At 44.4% G+C, this 21,467-nt stretch overlaps 1 protein-coding gene across 2 annotated transcripts in view; it reads left to right on the top strand.

The window, feature by feature from the left end:
- nbr1b (NBR1 autophagy cargo receptor b) overlaps nucleotides 1–18,109 on the top strand; it is a 45,218-nt gene extending 27,109 nt beyond the window's left edge. Inside the window, exons 14-23 of one of the 2 annotated variants that reach the window (XM_039824338.1) lie at nucleotides 206–281; nucleotides 1,361–1,471; nucleotides 2,693–2,869; nucleotides 3,725–4,003; nucleotides 11,835–12,045; nucleotides 12,702–12,953; nucleotides 14,270–14,355; nucleotides 14,947–15,012; nucleotides 16,625–16,703; nucleotides 18,016–18,039. In XM_039824338.1, coding sequence (XP_039680272.1) covers nucleotides 206–281; nucleotides 1,361–1,471; nucleotides 2,693–2,869; nucleotides 3,725–4,003; nucleotides 11,835–12,045; nucleotides 12,702–12,953; nucleotides 14,270–14,355; nucleotides 14,947–14,966 — 1,212 coding nt within the window. In that variant the 3' untranslated portion in view covers nucleotides 14,967–15,012; nucleotides 16,625–16,703; nucleotides 18,016–18,039. Of the gene's footprint in view, nucleotides 1–205; nucleotides 282–1,360; nucleotides 1,472–2,692; nucleotides 2,870–3,724; nucleotides 4,004–11,834; nucleotides 12,046–12,701; nucleotides 12,954–14,269; nucleotides 14,356–14,946; nucleotides 15,013–16,624; nucleotides 16,704–18,015 lie in introns of both variants that reach the window. The other variant, XM_039824339.1, reaches the window with a different exon arrangement.
- The last annotated feature ends 3,358 nt before the right edge of the window (nucleotides 18,110–21,467 follow it).

Raw genomic sequence — 21,467 nt, 5'->3', positions numbered from 1 at the left:
CAAAATTTCAAATCCCAAATATGTTCAGTTTTACGATAAAATAAAACCGAGAAAAGCAGTAAATCCTCACATTGATGTGATGAAAAACAGAATTGTCAAAAGCTGAGATATCCTGACTTTTAATCCCTAAACACTGCCTCCTACATTTCCCATAATGCAGCTCAACTGCATTTAAATTAGCTATGTGTTGTTGCTGATCTCTCAGGATCTTCTGTCTTTTGAGCTGTTGGACATCAACATCGTCCAAGAGTTGGAGAGTGTCCCAAACAACACCCCTGCTGGTAAGAAGTGTTCTCGTTATTTCCATATGATATTATTGTAGCAGAGTTAAAAACAGACGGAACAATAAAATGCTTAACTGACGCATGTTGGGTTTTTTTGGTCGCAGCTCCTATTAGGGGTGTCACAATTTTAAAATCAATCGAAATGAGCTTTTGATCTCGAAATCAAAGCAGGATTGGCGATTTTCCCCAGTATTTTTTCTTTCTCCACCCCCGCCTACTTGCGCACGTCCAAAGAAAAAAAAGAAAACGGGATAGCTTACAGGCTGGTAGCGTGCAGCCAAAGACACAGGCTAACATTAGCTTACAGGCTGGTTGCATGCAGCCAAAGACACAGGCTAACATTAGCTTACAGGCTGGTAGCGTGCAGCCAAAGACACAGGCTAACATTATCTTACAGGCTGGTAGCATGCAGCCAAAGACACAGGCTAACATTAGCTTACAGGCTGGTAGCATGCAACCAAAGACACAGGGTAGCATTAGCTTACAGGCTGGTAGCATGCAGCCAAAGACACATGGTAACATTAGCTTACCGGCTGGTAGCATGCAGCTAAAGACATATGGTAACGTTAGCTTACCGGCTGGTAGCATGCAGCTAAAGACACAGGGTAACGTTAGCTTACCGGCTAGTAGCATGCAGCTAAAGCAACATTTTGCATTCCCCGTGAGAGAGTTATGGAAACAAACAATGAACATTAAAGGTAAAGGATGTGGGCTCTTACAGGATTTTATGGTGCATTCAGGTTCACCCTGTTAAACTAATGGTGCATTTAATTGCACCTCGTAAACTCTAAGAAAATTAAACTGTTGTTATAAAGTACCATTTTGCCATGTCGTGGCTCTTATTGTGGCATCGCCGTCCCTGCTGAAGAAGAAATGTTTAAATTGAGAACTGAATCAAATCATGATCTTAAAATCGAAAGTCAACTCGAACAGCTGATTTGGAGAATTGTGACACCCCTAGCTCCTGTTGAAATTACAAATCATTAAACCTGTATCAGTGTAACGTGTTGGTAACTGTATGGACATGACTGATAAACTGACCTGAGTTCAGTCTCTGACGTTTTTTCCTCATCCAGACATGACTCCGTGCATGTCCCCTCTGCCTCAACATGGACCCCTGCAGGACAAGAGCAGTCCCTCTTTGGGTCTCATCCAGGAAGAGACTGAAGTCATCAATAGCATCATGGGTAAAGCAGTTTTCTCTTCATATTTGTTTAAGGTTCTTGATAAGAGTTTTGTTCACAGGTTAGTAAATGAAAGAAAATCCAAAATGGAGCCTGTGAACAGTTGACAGTTGAATATGATCTGAGGCCTCATTTATCAAAGCATGCACAGTTCAAAATATATGTGTAGGAACTGTCCGTATGAATATGAAAATCGGCATTTATTAAATATACTGTACGTACTTACCTTAATGCAAAGAACAATGATCAATGTCAGCTGCTCTTCATCCATCTGCTCATCCACGAACAGACTTATTTACTTACAGAAACGCCCCCAGGATGCCATATATGGTCAACACTTCCCTATCAATGTCCAGAACCCTTAAAGTAGGGTTAGTTGTAGGACTTCCTGTCCTCAAGACGGAAACATGCTTTATTTTGATGTAAGACCTCTGATTTACTGAATAGGAATGAATGAATGTTAAAGCATTGTTAAAGCACACTGAGTACTAATGTATGTCATCTCATCATCTGATACAGAGCCCCAGGTGTTCAGTGATGCAGAGAAACCAGGAGAAATGAAGGCATTAGAATAGAATCTAATAGACTACACTTTATTGTCCCTGAGGGGCAGTTTGTCTTAAGCATTGTGCTACAATCTGTTGCTTTACAACCCAAACATAACAGAAAAAAAACATTCTAAAATCAACCTAAAAATCAACCTAAAACACAAACGTAAGATCAGAAGATCAACAAAGCACCTTAGGACATAAAGAAAGGACACATATGACTGTACAGACAATACGAAATCTTAAAAAGTGCCTAATAATTAGATAGATAGTGGTTGGGACAGACGATAACTTAAGTATGGTTGTTTTACATCTCGGCACACGGACTCTTCTCCCTGATGGCAGAAGTTCACATTCAGGAAAGAAAGGGTGTTGAGAGTCTGCAGTGATTTTTATTTTTTTTTTATTTATTTTTTTCACTTTTTTTTTCATTAGGGCATGATTTTACTCTGAAATAAATAGTGTACTTGTTTTCCAAATGCAAGCTGAAATGCACCTCTTTGTAATCTATCAATTATGATTCCATGTTTGACAGCGGAGTCTGTATTTAGCAATCAGTTCACGAGGTCCGCAGTGGTTTCTAAATGAACACACAGAAACATAGTGATAACTGAGCGCCTTGCTCTGTTTAACAGACATTTAGCATGACACCTGTCCACCTGTTACTGGTCCTCAGATGTCCCTCATGGGGCGGGATCGGGAGCAGAGGGGGGCGGAGTCCCGGCTCAGGAGGAAGGAGAAGATGACATCAGCGGGACTCAGTTTGTTTGTGAGACCGTGATTCGCTCACTGACCCTGGAGGAGCCGCTAGACCACACCCCTCTGAGAGGGCCCCGCCCCGGGAAAGGGACAGGTCAGTCAGCAGAGGTTACAGGTCTGAAAGCCTCAAATCTGATCCCAGGCTTTGATTGCTTGAAAAATTAAGAGCAGAGAAACATAAAAGTGAAGAAATCCATGTGGTATTGTGGCAAGAAATCCTAAATAACTATATCTACATATCACAGTCCTGATAGAAGCTGTACATATCTGTTATGGAAAGATATGTGGAAAATATGAACTCAGTGGATGGAAGGCACTCTTCTTACGTTCTCAAACAGAATATGCGTTTAGCCAAACACTACAAGAAAGTGTGTTTTAATACACATTAATAATTAGCAGAAAGGCTGGGGGAGGGACTGAGAAGTTGTCGATGTTCAAATTCTTTGACTAAGTCCTGGATCTTCACAATCCTACTTACAGCACCTTTTAAGTAACAGCGACAGTAAAAATGCATTTCACACACACTACTATTATGGTTAAACTTTGCAATTGATCCGCGGTTCACATGTATTCCGAACCTTGAGTGGCTTTCTTAAATAATGAAATGTTCTCCCGATGAGTAGGGCTGTTACAAATCCATGTTGAGACGATCACTTGAAAAACTGATAAGATAAACCTTTTATTGTCCTTGCACAGAGACCCATACAATGAAATTGTGAGTGCCACAACTGAAGGTGCATTAGAGATAAAAAAACAAGATAGACTATAAATAGCCGAAAACACAAATTCAAAACACTTAGGATGGGACAGGAAAAATATAGTGTGTTCAGTAGCATTTCAGATCGAAGTTGTTCACTCTGCCTGCAGCTGCGTGTGTTTTGCATGTGATTGAAAGAGCCAAGCATCAGAGTTACAGTATCTAACAGTGGGTCTTCCTGTTTGCGCTCAGTGGTGCGTCCGGCTGCTCAGGGCGGCTCCTCCTCCTCCTCCTCCTCCTGTGTGAAGAGTAAAACGGTGAAAGCAGAGGAGAGCCCAGACAGCAGCCCCAGCACCTCTATAAACCCCCTGAAAGCGCCAGCTACGCTGCAGGCTTCCCTCCCTCCCCCGCTGAAAGCCTCCCTGCCCGCCCCCCTGTCTGTGACCCCAGCCCCGGGACCCGGCCCCAGCTCAGCACCGACCCCGCTCCTCGCTCCGCCCAGCCCCACCCTGCAGGAGCACACAACCACAGGTGACAGCAGAAAACAGAGCGTAACAAATGTTCTTGATTAAAAACATATTATTTTTTTGTATGTGAGAATGAGCAGCGTTCAGCTAAACCCGTGTAAGCACATCATTTCAATTTGACAGTTTATTGCAGAGGTGTTGGATCGACTTGAGTCACGAATCTGATGACATGACTCAACTCGTCTCAATGTCTCAATCCAAAAGGTCCATGCAACTTAACTTTGACTTTAAAGTTGTAATTCTCAAGATTTCAGTTTTGGGGATTTGGCAACACCCGCGGTTACTGGTGGCAACAGGAAGTATGGTTTAATGCAACAGTAGTCTCGCATAGGGCTGGGTACCGTTGTTTCGGTTTAACTGGTTTTTGAATTAACTGGTGATAGAGGCAGATGTGGTGTAGGCGTGGCCTTTCAGGACCCATTCCCGACTAACCAGGAAATAAACATTCTTATAGCTTCGCCTCTATTTTACATTCATTTGTCGGTGTCTTGTGAAACTTGATGATAGAAACGAGTTGCTGAGCATTAATTCTGGTCCCGACAGACATTCATGCAAACACTAGCCGTTGTCGTTGCGAAATATCATCCGTTGTCTGGCGACTGTGTCTCGATCTTACTGCAAGCCACGGAGACACCCAGATCGACTTGTGAATTTACATTAGTAAACACTTCAACATTAAAACACTGTATCTAAAATGTAAGCAAACTGGGATATGATATATTGTAGAAAAGAATATGTCTTCATGTAAGTAATTAGCTGGGGAAGTTTCATCCATCCATCCATCCATCTTCGTCCGCTTATCCGGTGTCGGGTCGCGGGGGGAGCAGCTCCAGCAGGGGACCCCAAACTTCCCTTTCCCGAGCAACATTAACCAGCTCTGACTGGGGGATCCCGAGGCGTTCCCAGGCCAGGTTGGAGATATAATCCCTCCACCTAGTCCTGGGTCTTCCCCGAGGCCTCCTCCCAGCTGGGCGGAGGCCTGGAACACCTCCCTAGGGAGGCCCGGGGGCATCCTTACCAGATGCCCGAACTACCTCAACTGGCTCCTTTCGGCACAAGGGAGCGGGCTCTACTCCGAGCTCCTCACGGATGACTGAGCTTCTCACCCTATCTCTAAGGGAGACGCCAGCCACCCTCCTGAGGAAACCCATTTCGGCCGCTTGTACCCTGGATTCGTTCTTTCGGTCATGACCCAGCCTTCATGACCATAGGTGAGAGGAGGAACGAACTGACCGGTAGATCGAGAGCTTTGCCTTCTGGCTCCGCTCTCTTTTCGTCCACACGTGCGATAGATGGAATGTAATACCGCGCCCGCTCGCCGATTCTCCGACCAATCTCCGCTCCATTGTCCCCTCACTCGCGAACAAAACCCCCAAGGTACTTGAACTCCTTCACTTGGGGTAAGGACTCATTCCCTACCCGGAGAAGGCATTCCATCGGTTTTCCTGCTGAGAACCATGGCCTCCGATTTAGAGGTGCTGATCCTCATCCCAACCGCTTCACCTCGGCTGCGAACCGATCCAGTGAGTGCTGAAGGTCGGGAGCCGATTATGACATCAGGACCACATCATCTGCAAAAGCGCGATGAGATCCCCAGCCCACCGAACTGCAACCCCTCCCTACCCGACTTACCGATATCCTGTCCATAAATATTACAAACAGGATTGGTGACAAACACAGCCCTGGCGGAGGCCAACCCTCACCTGAAACGAGTCCGACTTACTGCCGAGAACCCGGACACAGCTCTCACTTTGGTCGTACAGAGATTGGATGGCCCTGAGTAGAGACCCCCTCACCCCATACTCCCGCAGCACCTCTCACACGTATCTCCGGGGGACCCGGTCATGCCTTCTCCAAATCCACAAAACATATGTAGACGGTTGGGCATACTCCCAGGCCCCCTCAGGATCGCTTAGAGTGAAGAGCTGGTCCGTTGTTCCACGACCAGGACGGAATCCGCATTGTCAGCCTCAACCTGAGGTTCGACTATCGGCCGAACCCTCCTTTCCAGCACCTTGGAGTAGACTTTACCAGGGAGGCTGAGAAGTGAATTACCCCTGTAATTGGCACACACCCTCTGGTCCCCCTTTTTAAAAAGGGGAACCACCACCCCAGTCTTCCACTCCTTTGGCACTGTTCCAGACTTCCACGCAATGTTGAAGAGACGTGTCAACCAGGACAGCCCCTCCACACCCAGAGCCTTGAGCATTTCTGGACGGATCTCATCAATCCCCGGGGCTTTGCCACTGTGGAGTTGTTTGACTACATCAGTGACTTCCACCTGGGAAATCGACGACAATCCCCCGTCATCCTCCAGCTCTGCCTCTAACATAGAGGGCGTATTAGTCGGATTCAGGAGTTCCTCAAAATGCTCCTTCCACCGCCCTATTACCTCCTCAGTTGAGGTCAACAGTGTCCCATCCTTACTGTACACAGCTTGGATGGTTCCCCGCTTCCCCTCCTGAGGTGGCGAACAGTTTTCCAGAAGCACTTTGGTGCCGACCGAAAGTCCTTCTCCATGTCTTCTCCAAACTTCTCCCACACCCGCTGCTTTGCCTCTTTCCCGGCAGAGGCTGCAGCCCTTCGAGCCCCTTCGGTACCCTGCAACTGCCTCCAGAGTCCTCTGGGATAACATATCCCGGAAAGACTCCTTCTTCAGTCCGGGCGCTTCCCTGACCACCGGTGTCCACCACGGTGTTCGTGGGTTACCGCCCCTTGAGGCACCTAAGACCCTAAGACCACAGCTCCTGCGCCGCAGCTTCAGCAATGGAAACTTTGAACATTGTCCACTCGGGTTCAATGCCCCCAGCCTCCACAGGGATGCACGAAAAGCTCCGCCCGGAGGTGCGAGTTGAAAGTCCGTTGGACAGGGGCCTCCTCCAGACACGCCTTACCAACTTACACCACTACGTTTGGGCTTACCAGGTCTGTCCAGAGTCTTCCCCCACCCCTGACCCAACTCACCACCAGATGGTGATCGGTTGACAGCTCTGCCCCTCTCTTCACCCGAGTGTTCCAAAACATACGGCCTCAGATCAGATGAAACGATTATAAAATCGATCATTGACCTCCGGCCTAGGGTGCTCTGGTACCAAGTACACTTATGAGCATCCCTATGTTCGAACATGGTGTTCGTTATAGACAATCCATGACTAGCACAGAAGTCCAACAACAAACAACCACTCTGGTTTAGATCAGGAAGGCCGTTCCTCCCAATCACGCCTCTCAGGTGTCTCCATCATTGCCCCACGCATGTGCGTTGAAGTCCCCCAGCAGAACAATGGAGTCCCCACTGGCCCCCATGCAGGAATCCACCCGCGGTCTCCAAGAAGGCCGAATACTCCGAACTCCTGTTTGGTGCATATGCACAAACAACAGTCAGAGCTTTCACCCCCACAACCCGCAGGCGTAGGGAGGCGACACTCGTCCACCGGGGTAAACTCCAACGTGAAGGGCCAGCCGGGGGCTTGTTAGTATCCCCACACCCCGGCCCCGGGCGGCCACACCCTGAGCAACTCCGGAAAAGAAAAGAGTCCAACCCCTATCCAGGAGTACGGTTCCAGAACCGAGACTGTGCGTAGAGGTAAGCCCCACCAGATCTAACCGGTAGCGCTCCACCTCCCGCACCAGTTCCGGTTCCTTCCCCCACAGAGAGGTGACGTTCCACGTCCCCAGAGCCAGCGTCTGCTGCCCGGGTCTGGTCCGTCGAGGCCCCTGACCTTAACTGCCACCCATGTGGCAGCGCACCCGACCCCAGCGGTTCCTCCCACAGGTGGTGGGCCCATGGGCTGGAGAGATGGGAGCCACGTAGCTTGTTCGGGCTGTGCCCGGCCGGGCTCCGTGGCAAACCCGGCCACCAGGCGCTCGCCGACGAGCCCGCCGTCTGGGCCTGGCTCCAGACGGCTTCCTCCGGGCAGGGTCACTCCATTTCTACCTTGTTTTTCCATTGGGGTTTTGAACCATTCTTTGTCTGGCCCCTCACCTGAGACCACTTTGCCTTGGGAGACCCTACCAGGAGCACAAAGCTCCAGACAACACAGCCCTCAGGTTCACAGAGACACACAAACCTCTTCACCACGATAAGGTGATGGTTCACGGAGAGGTTTCATGTTAATCTTATTTATTTTTACCCTATCACATAATGTCATGCAAAATGTGTGGGGATTTGTAATCTTTAAAGGCTGTTTTCTCATACTACTAGAGTCAGAAAACTCAACTGCAGTAGCACTTACACATACATGTCCGTTTAAGCATTAGCCACACAAATACGACACATACTGTATGAACGGAAAAAATAAAATAAAACAAAAAAACGCTGAGATCTAGCTGGGATTCGAACCTTGGATGTCATGGACGAAAAAGTTGACGGACTAACTTACACATGATCTATACCGCTACACTACACACTGCTGAAATTGGTTTGTGATTTCTATCCATATATTGGACTCTTAGTCTAAATTCACACAGGTTAACATATGAGAGAAATATACGCCCATGTCAACTGGTGATATCAAAATTTAACATGGGCAAATGCAAACCTAGAAACTGTAAAGTATAGTTCATATTTGTCTCACATACCGAAAACTAACTGATGTACAACAAACTGGCATGACCCCACTTAACACTTTATTCCGTTTTGGGGGTAATAAATGAAACATGCGTCAACTGATTATAGTTGTGTTTAATTTATGTCTGTGTCTACCCAGAATCGCGCTTTTTGTCTAATGGTAGCCTATACACTATTGTTATGACCATATGGCCATTGAATGTTTTGTAGCAAAGTGCTGATCCTCGTTTTCTCTCGGGCGACTTATTGTTATGTCTCGGTTAAGTTATGAAGTGAGTTACAGCAAAAGTCTAGTGATTTGAAGTGAAGAACATATGAAGCTTATTTTCTCACAGTTTGACTTTTATTTATCCCACACATAATGTGTTGGCCTACTTTGACGACACAAAATGGTCATCATGGTATACGATTATACAAAACTTTGATGTAGGCTACTCGAGAGAGTTTGATAACATTAAATGTTGCTGTTTCAGATTCCTAATATGGGTCTAATGAAAAATGAAATTAAACACAACTATAATCAGTTGACCAGGTTGGTTGACTGGGTTGCGGCCCAGGTTGAAGAGATCGTTTGTGCTGAGATAGACCTACACATCAATGATAAATGATCACGTTTGCGCATGACTGACGAGTTAAATTTTTTACCCCCAAAACGGAATAAAGTTGTAGCTAATACAGGCATAATGAATATTAAAAATGTGGTTGTGAAGAGGCTGTAGCTTAACATAAATAATCTACGTAGCCTACAGAAATATAATTAAATTTCTTAAATGCCTATATCACAAGTTAATCGAGCGGATTTTGCCACAGATGACAGCTGTCTCCACGCTGCGTTCAGCTGGGTGTAAACACCTCAAATGTAGTTTATTTTCTTACAGGCTCTATTTAAATATTAACAGATCTCAATACGCTTAATCCATGTTGTACTGTTATTGAATTAACTTGTGATGCCGTTGCAAGAACGAAGACTGACAACGTAGGTGGCTGTGTCGATGCCTGTTCACAATTGGCTACTGCAAACGTCAGTGTGTTTTCCAAAACTTTTCCGTTATCAGGGTTATATTTGTAGCCTATCATTCCGTTATTAATCTGACTTCAAGTTGATTTGAGATGCTTTCATACAGGGATAAGTGAAACATACTTTCTGAGGTGTTCGCACGTAATGTTTGTGGCGATAGAAACGACTGATGCCAGATTAATTTGTGACAACTTCTATCCCGTTGATTGTGTTTTATATTGAATTCTACGGACGTGCATCATTCTCATCACTATGGTAGTCTACACTATTACTCATTCATCACATTTGGACAGCACTGTCAAACTCCCATTTTGTAACGATTTGGATATTAGGCGCAGGTGTGGAAAGGTGAAATATCAGGTTTGTGCTGGTGTCTTTGTTGTTAGCTTGTTTGTTATAGGCCTACCTATAGTTTGGACACTGTTTTTATAACTAACTACAGCGTGAATGTCACTAGATAATCAAAACAAATCGGTGTGTCCGTGGTTTACAGAGACCGTGGTAGAGACACACTCGCCAGACAACGAGTGATATTTTCTTAACAAAAATGGCTCATTTGTTCATGTATATCTGTCGGATCCAAATAAACTACTGTCCCAGCAACCCGTTCCTACCGTAATGTTTTCAAATCAATGTGAAAATGACGCGAATTGATCCGAATTGTTTACTGCAGCGGTGCAGCCCCGCCAGCAACACATATCACCAGTTCATTCAAAAACCAGTTAAACCGAAACACCGAACGTCGATACTTTTTATGGTATCGAAAACAATATCGAAAAATTCTTTATCTTTCGGTGCCAAATTTCGGTTCCAAAAGCATCTGAGCGCGTAAGCGCAAGCTTATCTGTCCTCTCTGCATATTGACACAGAGCGGAGCTCCGACCGACACACACACACACACGCACGCACGCACACACGGCGAGGTGCGGACGGAGTAAACTGTCTGCAGTTTTGTTGAAGTCACAGAGAGTCACGGTTGGTTTCTAGTGTGGTTACAGTTTTTTAAAACTTCACGCAGACAGCGTTTGCTGCGATATGATATTAATGGCGAGCCGAAAGCGGTCGCGGTGCTGTTGACGTTACACTTCCTCTTAGACAAGCAGCCACAACGGTGGTTTCTCTGCCCTGATGACTGACTGACAGGCTGAGCTTGTAAGGCAAGGCACTTTTATTAATGTTACTAGTGAGCAGTTTTACCAGATTTTTTAAATTTTGATAACTGTTTTGATTCACAATTAAGGTGGGAAATAAAAGCTTTGTGTTTAATGTATTTTTGTTGATGTTGAAATGGATTTTAAAACATATGGTATCGAAAAAAGTATCGTTAGGAATCGGTATCGAAACTGAGGTATCGAAATTGGCACCGGATCGAAAGATTCTGAACGATACCCAGCCCTAGTCTCGCATTGCCACACCTTCCTCCACAGCGCCGCGGAGGAGGGTCCGAGTCCGGGTCTTGGGCGGCGTTAAGTGCCGGACGCAGCCACGGTGCCTCTGCAAAACCGCCTCGGGAAGGAACTTGTTTTGGTGGAACATGTGTACGTTCAAAAGTAGTTTTAGTCGTGCGAGAGAAAACTCTGATTGGACAGATAGTCTAGCTAGCTGTCTGGATTTACCCTGCAGAGATCTGAGGAGCAGTTAACCATAGTCCTCAGAAATCCACCGGAGATTAGAACGCCAGCACAAAGGAAGAGGAAGGGGGACGGACATCCGGCGGAACCTCAACGAAACGTCGTCGATATAGACCTTCCCCTGCTGTTGTCTTCCTATGAGAAATGCATGTTACCATCTGATATACTGTAGGGTGTTTTCACTTGTTTAACAGGGTCTGAGGGAGTGTGGTATTAAATGCTGTGCCCTGTATAGTAGGCATAGGCCGCTATGAGATTCTGACGGTATAACTTTCAGCAAAAATATTACGGTTTCACCGTATTATGGTATTGCAATTAGAGCTTTAAAATCTATCATTTGTGAAATGTCTGGGTAAAAAACTACTTTTTTTCCCCCATTGAAACACACTGCACACTGGCAGGGAGACGGATTTCTAAACTGCACTTTCTGTCCTTGAAGACTCATAAAAAAAATAAAAATAAAAACCGCTCTTACCGCAGGAACGGTATGACGGAAAATGTTAGTGGTTTTAAAACCGTGACTTTTTCAAACCGCGGTATACCTTTAAACCGCTAACCGGCCCACGCCTACTGTATAGTCTGTGAAGCATATACGTTTTTTTTGTTGATCCCAACTTAGTTGAAGGCAAGGAGTCCCCCATGGAGAACGTGTGTGTGGAGTCCAGGGTGGAGGAGAGAGAGACGGGGCCCGAGGAGGAGAAGGAGAAAGAGGGAGAGGACAAGAGAGAACGGACGAGGAGTCGCTCCTCCTCCACCTCCTCAGAGGATTACATCATCATCCTCCCTGACTGCTTTGACACCAGTCGGCCACTGGGGGAGTCCATGTACAGGTACGGGTAGCGCCATTAAATAGGGATATATAAATCGATGTGTGTGTGTGTTTATATATATATATATATATATATATATATATATATATATATATATATATATATATATATATATTAAGAATAAGCTGTTTGGCAATGGCAGAAAAGATTTGGCAAATTGTTCATGGGCACAACCCACATTTTCAGCGCTGCTGCTCATCCCACAAATGCATGTTCCTTACAAACAAATGAAAGGGACCTAAACAGGCTTTCCAACGGTATAAGATTTATTGCCAAAAAGCATTGTTACCACCGAGAAATAATCTACCAAATCTTCCATACTTTTTGTGCTAAGTTTAGTAAAAAGAGTTTCCAGTTGTTGGTCACAGCTCCAAGCCACCGTTGTTCCAGCGCTTTGCATTGTGGGATGCAGTAAGCGAGGTAGTCTGGTCCGATGCTTACTGGAGATTTTTTTTCCGAATGAGTACGACATCCGGGTATTTTTAGTATATTTTTGCTTTTGTTTACATACTGCATGCTACATGCTGCATTTTGGGCCAATCGGCACGTACCGCTAGTATAGTAGGCGGTTTCCGAAACGGCCTAGGTTAAAAAAACTCCAATATAGCAACAGTTGTCACATTCCCTTTAATTCCCAATTCCTTGTCCCATTGCAGCTCTGCTTTGTCCCAGCCCGGGGACATCCCAGCCAAGACCCCCACAGACCTAGAAACCCCGTCTCCCGACCACCCGGGCACTTCCCCCTCAGAGGGGGAGCCGGGTGAGGCGGATGAAGCCATGGCGGCTTCAGGGATGGGGGTGTCGGGCGCCAGCAGCGCCAACGACATGCTTTGTACGTCTCAGACGCTGGACGATGAGCCGTTGACTCCTGAAGTGGTGGCACCGCCCAAAGCCACCGTCACACCAAGGTCAGTGTGGAGGGTGGGATACAAGCACAGCATCAGTGTACTGCAGGCCTTTATGTCAAACAGGCTAACACTGAAGACATTACTTCTAATTCCCTCTAATTTCACAAGTATGTATCTATCCTATTATAATAAGAAGCCTCCTTGTTTTCTGATCCGCTCCCATTTTAATTTGCCGCTAAGCAAACACATTACTACTTCCGTGTTTACCTGTTGTCTTGATAAATTAACTATATGTACATGTCCACAGCACTCATTTCATCAGCATGACAACAGAGTCATGTCATATTAGCTTTGGACCCCATCACACTCAGAAAGTTCCTTTTGATAATCACGAAATTTGGTGGCAGCATTGCTCTCATCTTGAGGAACGGTGCCTCTGCAAAATAGACTCTGCAAGGAACTTGTTTTGGTGGAACATTTGCACATTGCAACAGAAAACGCCACGTACAGTATTAAATGAAGTTAACCGTTGACGCTATACAGTAACGTGAGCTATTTGAATTAGCTGGATACATGGTTAAACCTTACACGTACGGTATACTAGCCGCATCCAAGGTGGCGCGAGCAGAGGTCGCGCACTGCTTTTTTTTTTCCAGCGGCGCACGACAAAGCGGAAACAGGAGGCCTGAACGAGTTCGCTGACAACCGGGTGCCAGGACTCAGAGTGACTTCAGGTCTGTCTTGTAAACTTACTGGGTTAAGATGAGTTCTTTTACGGTGAATGAAAGGCTCGATCCGACGAAGTAGCTAGGTCATCGAATCAAATCGAAGCATCGACGGCAATGCTGCTGCCAGTTCTGCCATTGTTTACCTTTTTCTTCTTCTTCTAGTCCGTAGAAATAGCAAAGTCGGTAGCCTTTCCTCATTAACGCCACCGCTGTTCAGGAGAAGAATGCAACTAGTGTCTCGACCACCAGCGCGGGTATAAATGGTTACGGCGATTTCATGACGTCACATATGCGAGCGCCAGCTGGGCTGCGGTTACTGTAAAACACGCTTTACTGTGTACTCCGGCCACAGCAATCTCACCAGTCGGTCCCAGTTAGAGAGGAAATGCCGTAAACATATTCTTTGTAAATCTTTACAATCATTCCCCGACCCAAGCAGGCCGGCCTTGTTGCACCATCCAAATTTTCTTACATTTTTTGCGCGTAGCTTGCTAGCTCGAAGTTTGTGGTTGTTTCCCAAAGCAAACGGAGTTAGGGGAGGGGGCTTTATCCTGGGAAGGTACTTCCATTGATCCAAACTAGGGGTGCACAGTGTTTGTTCACCGGTTGTAAATGCTTGAAATATGCCTTGCTCTTGATGTCGCGCAGTCCCGGGAGCAGTGGCGAACCAGATGTTGACCCTGACGCTGCCGGGGAGGGAGCAGAGGGCCCTGAGCTGTACCAAACTGAGGATGGTAAGCACGTCGATGTATCACTACCAGTGAAATAACAAGACTAGGGCCCTTTCACACCTACCTCCTTTTATCCGGACTTTCTGACTTTTCAGTTCGATCTGAACCCAAATTACAGGTGTGAGACCTCCCCCGGACCACACAGCCGAACCTTTGTCTGACGTTCAGAGGTGGTCTTGGTCAAGAGCAAATTGAACCATGCTTAGGTTCGTCGTAGTGTTTAGATCTTCTTTAGGGGTACTTTGGACTTTCGGAACAATTACAGGAAGTTCTGCCATCGTCAGAACCGTAAAAAGAAAAAAAAAAAACCACGCAAGAAAACAAAATGAGGAGCACAGGGGGAGAGGAGACCAAATGTTTAATAGAAATTTGGCCCGATGACTTATTAAAGAGTCCGTTGGAAAGAAATTCGCAAAGATTTGACACTTTTCAGTTATTTTCCAAGAGGACGGGGGACCAAGACGCTGCAGCAGCTGCAGCAGCAGAAGCAGTACCCAAAAATGCTACTGGTAGTAATGCCATAATAGTATTGTTAAATGGGCAACTACATTAATCTGTCCATACATTTTTCTCCCTATATTCAAACGGTGATAGAAGGCTACCCGCCAAGTTGACAACACGCCAACGTCAGACGCACGCACGTCTACAAACCAAACAATGGCAAGTATAGGCAAACGCACGTAGGTGATGGCGACAGGACGTAGGTATGTCATGTATAGTTATTTATTGCGCTCGCATCATTGCGATGTGAAACCACAACTAACCGGATCAAAATGTATAAAATCTAGCAAAAACTCTTCTTCTACACTTCTTCCTATACATGCTGATACTGACTGCATGTGTCGTAGACGTTGAGACATACAGATGTGAATGACTGTATGTTTTGTTTTTGAAACTAGATAGATGTATGATGGAGTCGGAGATAATGCGATGTGATGCTACATAACCCATTCTGCCTCCTTTTTCTTGCACTAAACAGCTATTTGTATATTTTGTATTTATTTGTTTCTGTTACTGTATTTATTGTTTATTCCTTATGAACTTTGTCTGTGTGTTAGTGTTAATTTTGCCACCTATTTTTAATTTAGTCTTAGTCTTGTGCCAAATGTCCTCCTAGTCATATTTAGTCATCCACATATCTTTTCTTGTTAGTCAAGTTTTAGTCGACTAAAAGGCACGTCATTTTAGTCTAGTTTTAGTCAAAAGAGAACTCAAGGTATCTTAGTCAAGTTTTAGTCAAAACATTTTAGTCTTTTTTTTTTAAATGACTAATTATTTCTGAGATTATTTCTGATAACTATTTCAGTCAAATAATTATATAAAAATAAATTATATAAAGTTATATAAATATCGAGCCTCTTCCTTATTTCGCCAGTAAATTCCTGTTAAACAACAAAAACAACCACTGAATGGGAAAAGGGTATTTTACAATAACATTGAACGCAGCACGATGCTGGCGAGGCGAGTTTGAAGTGAACGCAACATACGTGTTGTTTTTCAGACAACGGCAGCTGCAGACTGTTGTACGTCCCCTTGTTGGAATTCTATACAATGAAATTCAGACAAACTTTTAAACCGTTTAACTGTCGGCATTTTAACCGTGTTTAATCCAGCTGCTAGCTAACGGTAGGCTAACGTTACCTGCTGTCAGGTGTAGTGTTAAATATCTAACGGTAGGCTAACGTTACCTGCTGCCAAGTGTAGTGTTAACTAGCTAACGGTAGGCTAACGTTACCTGCTGCCAAGTGTAGTGTTAACTAGGGTGACATGCAGCGATGTTTCGGTTGCCTCTAACGGCCGTTTAGGAGCGAAGAGAGAAGCGCAGGCATTTAGGTGGCACCGAAATTCGCGTTGCTATTCGGTCGTTAAGGCACCGGTGCCATATTAGCACCGGGGTCTCTGTACCCAACCCTAATAACAGCTGAATATTCTATCTCTTGATGGAAAATTAGAGACAATTATAGACGAAAATGAAGAGAGATTTTATCTTAGTTTTTATTTTATGCAAAACATTTTAGTCTTGTCTTTTTTCGTCAACAATAATGCATGTTAATTTAGTCTTAGTCAGCGTTTTTGGACATTGGCGCAGTCTCGTCATCGTCTCGTCTTAGTCATGAAAAAAAAAAAAAAGGTCGTCGACGAACATATTTAGTCTCGTCTCGTCTGACGAAATTAACACTAGTGTGTGCCTGCACCAATCACCAAGGCAAATTCCACGTATGTGCATCTTGATGCAGCAATAAACTCCTTCTGATGTTGTGTTGTCCCTCAGCCTCCGGTCCTGAACAAACTCCGACAGATGATACTGAAGCTACTGAAGACACAGAGGACGACAACCCTGAGGACCCCAGGTCTAACACACTCATTCAAACTCCAACCAGCATATATACCGGAGTATCGGCAGTTTATATAAAGGACACATAATGTTCTGCTGGCTGCATCGAGGCCCCTAGCTTACTAAAACCCGTCTCTGTGCAGCATAAAGACCTGCTCATACCAGAAAATGGTACAGCACGAGTTTTAGTTCCAAAAGCTGGGTGGTGGTTACTATTGTAGCTGGTGAGCTAACCACTAACTGCTAGCTAGCTGGAAAATGCTAGTGCTAGTCTGTCACAAAAGCTCCAGAGCTTCTCTCTGTTTGCTACTGGTCTGTTTTTTCAGTTGGCATTTCTCCATTTTGTACATAATTTGATTCTAGATTTTTATCTGAGCTGGCACGCTTGCCAACTGCTTGCCAACTGCTTGCCAACTGTCAGTTAGCAAGCTCATTAGCACTGTCGCTAACGAGACATTCACACGGTTGGGTTTTTTTTTTTTTCAAGTATTTTGTAACATTGACTCTTTTCTCTTAGCTGTCTGCAAATCATTCTTCTTATGAGGAGCGCTAGTTTTTAGGAGGTTAATAAAAAGGGGAAGCTAACACCGCTAATCATCTGTGTTAGCTTAGAAGGTCAGCACTGTCAGGGTGTCGTTAAATGGTGTGAATGCACGCGTCCAAGTTCAACCAAAGTTGAGCTTGATGCGAAACATTTGCAGAAATTCCGCTTTTATAATTAAATACATACATTATTTCTGTAGAAATGCTAAAGTGGGAGATGTAGCCAAGGCGTTGACACAGCAGTCACGTTTTGAGTGCAGGGTTCAACAATAAGGGTTGCCCGATGGGCCCGGGGCAAGTAAAACTCCACGTCGGGCAAGTAAATATAACAACCCCACTTTCCCGTTCATGCATCATCGAATCGTAAATGACGTTATTGTTCTCTTGTCCCCGTCGGAGAACGGTTGTTGATGATTTGAATGTGCTGTTGGCCAACTTAAAGAATTTAGTTGGTTCTTGACTTTATTTATTTTTTTTTTAATTTTACATTTGACGTTTTTTTTATGCTTTTTTCAGGTGGGGTTTTCGCAGTTCTTTCCGACGCTTTTGACGATTAAAAAGACAAAACAAATTGTTGACTTATTTTGTATTTTGTTTTTAAGATTTTTGATGCTTTTTGACATTTCCCCCCCCCCCCCAGGGAAAAAAAACAACAATTTGTATAGGGTTCCAGTAAAATTGGCCTTGGGGCAATAAGACTTTTTTTCACTTCGCCCGACCGTATGGAAAAAAAAAAACCTTAACATTTAACACTGAAGTGTAACTTCTTTTTTGTCCCTTCTCAGGCACCCAGGCATCACCAGCGGCCTGGTGAAAGGAGCTCTGTCGGTAGCTGCTTCCGCCTACAAAGCTCTGTTCACAGGACAAGGCCCCACACAGGTCAGCTAGCACTTTATATCTACTCATCTTATGTCGTTCCTCCTCTTAAAATTCTAAAACTAGGGTTGTCCCAATCAAGTTTTTTTTTTTTTTCACAAATCCTTTAATATTAGATATCTGCCGTTACCAAGGCCAATCCAATTTTTCCTATACAACATTTTCCTGTTTCTGTAAATTATGGATACCTGTGCTCATGGCATCTAACAAAAATGGCTTCAGGGTGACATTTACAATATTTTTAGGGTCACTTTGATGCACATAACTGTGTCTCGAAAACGATTGGCTGGGTTTGCTGGAGTATAAGCTTTCCCACATTCAGTAGAGCAGGGCAGTGGTGCCTAATCTCGGATAAAATAGCATACAGGACGGGCCTTCACACCGTAGTCGGCATTACACAGTTAGGGTTGGGCGTCGTTTTGATTTTAACAGTTCTGATTCCAATCCCGATTCTTTCTTTCCATTTCGCGGTTCTTTTCGCTTCTTGATTCCGATTCATCGATGGGTGGAGTTGAAACGGGTCACATGCTTATTTCACCGATAAGAGGAACATTTTTATTTTTATTCAATTGGGATTTTTCAACGTAAAATATAGCCACACTTCCGAGCGCCGCTTACTGTGTTCCATGGCTGCAACGCAACAAGCACCTGGAAGTACAGTGCGTGTTAAATTTGGAACCGATGATCGGATTTGATACCAAAATTTCCAAACGACTCCATTGGGATCGTAATGTTTGAAACGATTCCCAGTTGGAACTGGTTCTCGATGCCCAATCCTAAGTCGTAAACAGGGTTTCTTTCATCTAACCTTTTTATATTTGTGGTTTAGAAGAGGTTAAAAGAACAGACTACCATCTTCGTATACATAGCATCTCTGTAACTACAGCCACACAGCTCCAACCGTAGGAGAAATCCATAGCTAGGCCTGCCGCCTGATTGGACAGGCGTTGTTCAGGGGAGGGGTTTTAGCGAACGGTCATTTGTTCACTTGGTCTAGTCAAATGTTGCCGGGACATTTGGTTTCATAAAATCAGTAGCAGGTATCTTGGACTGATTAGATGTCGTTTCTATGCAGCCTCCAGTGGACGCGTCCACTCAGGACACCATGATGGCCGTGCTGGTGGAGATGGGCTTTGGGGATCGGCCGCTGAACCAGCGGCTGCTGAAGAAATACAACTACAACCTGCTGGATGTGGTCAACGAGCTGGTTCAGATGACTGACAATGACTGGTACTCACAACACGCTACTACTGGCGAAAAAAAAAAAAAAAAAAAAAAAAAAAAAAAAAAAAAAAAAAAAAGAAGAAAGAGATGGGTAGACGAGTAGGAAGCGGAGAAAAGAAGAGAGAAGGAGATGAAACAAGAAATCATGGATGAGGAAAGACTGGAGGAGAGAAATTCTTTTCTGCGCTCATCTACCTTTCGGCCATCCCTCCTCTGATTGGTCCAGCGGGTTGGAGATCTTCTCTATGACCATATAAGGAGACCTTCCAGCTAATTCTTTGGGTAATTGTACTAGAGCATCCAACACCCACTGTCTGTAGTATTATGTTCAGCTTAGGTCTTGATAGTGGCAGGGCAGCTGCTTTGCATAGGTATTTAAGAGAGACGAAGAAAGAGACATGTTTTTAACAAGTCTGTAAGGAGCTATGTGTAGCATTTAGCATTTCCCAAAATTAGGACTACATATCCCATGAGCCCCACTGCAGCCTTCAAAGAGGGCATTGCTCCATTGGTTTTGAAAAGCAAGGAGAAGTATAAAAGCAGTCGTTAACAGTAAATATGTGTATTAATGTGACACAGTATGCTAACGGGAGCTTGTGTTACCTTCATATACAGTTCCACTTCCATGCTGTAAAGTAATGAAACCGATTTGACAGCTAAGGAAAGATGCAGCGTAGTGGTTAGCAGATATATCATAATCATGGTTATGATTTGTCGGCATTGAAATGCTACACATAGCACATTCCTGCTTTGCCCCTTTACTTGAGACACGGATGACGGTCGACCTTTCTGTTAAAGAGTAAGATCCTTTTTTTTTTTTTTTTTTTTTAAGCATAAAAACCTGCGCGAAATTGCGTTTGCTTAAAGCTACCAGACTCCATGTAAATAAACAGTGATTTTAGCATCGTAAAATACACTTCATTCAAAGTCGACAGAAACAAAATAAAAACTATGAAAAGCCGTTTTAAGTCGTCTTTCCACTTTTCCAACCATCACAACTCTAGTTTTGTTTGAAATAAACACATAGTTTACTGATTTACATGTGAAAATATGTTGGTTCTATACACGCTAAAAGTATTGTTTTTTTAAATGGAGTCTGGTGGGTTTAGCTCTAGTGACCTCAGAGCAGTTTCTGGTTAAACCGAAAGGTCTCAAAGAGGTTTTAAAGGTCTCTCTCTGTAGGGATCCTTTCCATAATGTTGTCAGACACTTAGAATAGTAATTTAAGCACTTTTAGTGGACCAAACTAACGATGCACATTTGCCCCATAGGGTAACATTGCTGCCCGGTCTGTGGCTGCTGGTTACAGCGTTCACTGTATTATACTGGACCAGTTTCAAAGATTGTTGTTCCTACCAGTCACTTAGACACAAACACATAGGAAAACAGGGTCCATGTTTAAATAACGGTAGTTACCCTTGAAGAACCCTCTCGTTCAGCTCGTGTGCTGACGTGTATCGTGTGTGTGATCTGCTGTAGCACCTGCCATTTCTACCGTTTGTCATCATTTAAATGGGTCCAGTGCTGGTGATGCAAGATGACATCACCGGAGCTGTCCAACGAACGAGTTACGTGTCAGTCCAAATGACTTCATGTTGGTTAATTTGTAACGCGCGCGAACGTGAAACGGACCAGAAATAAAACGCAACAACGTTGTTGGTTTTTTTTCTTGGCCCGAAACTAAATATACCAAATTACAGGTATGAAAGAAACCGTAGATGATCCACTTAACTCTTTATTTATATTGCACCGAGGTTAAAGATGTTGAAAATGCAGACTTTCCTGACATTTTGTTCACTGTAATTCTCTTCTTTTTAACATCAGAGAGACAAACGACCGCTTCAAGTGACTGTACGTAGTTGAGTCAGATGGGGTACGTTTAATTACTTCAAATAGGATTCGGCTTCGGTTAAGTTGAATCCCCTCAGCAAAGGTTACAAGTATGCGTTCATATCATTTTGCATCATCTGTGCTTCTTCAAAGTGGTCGGGTGTGAGGGCTGATAACTCCTCAAGGATGTGGACTCCTTTCAGAGCGCATAAAGAGCATGTACAGTAACGGTAAGGTCATTCCAAACTTAAACTGGAATCAAACAATGTGTCACAATGTGAAAACGTGTTCTGTTTTTTTCCCCTTC

The sequence above is a fragment of the Perca fluviatilis genome, chromosome 15 (genome assembly GCF_010015445.1).
Source record: "Perca fluviatilis chromosome 15, GENO_Pfluv_1.0, whole genome shotgun sequence".
Lineage (NCBI taxonomy): Eukaryota > Metazoa > Chordata > Actinopteri > Perciformes > Percidae > Perca > Perca fluviatilis.
This window is presented reverse-complemented; position numbering and strand designations above follow the sequence as displayed.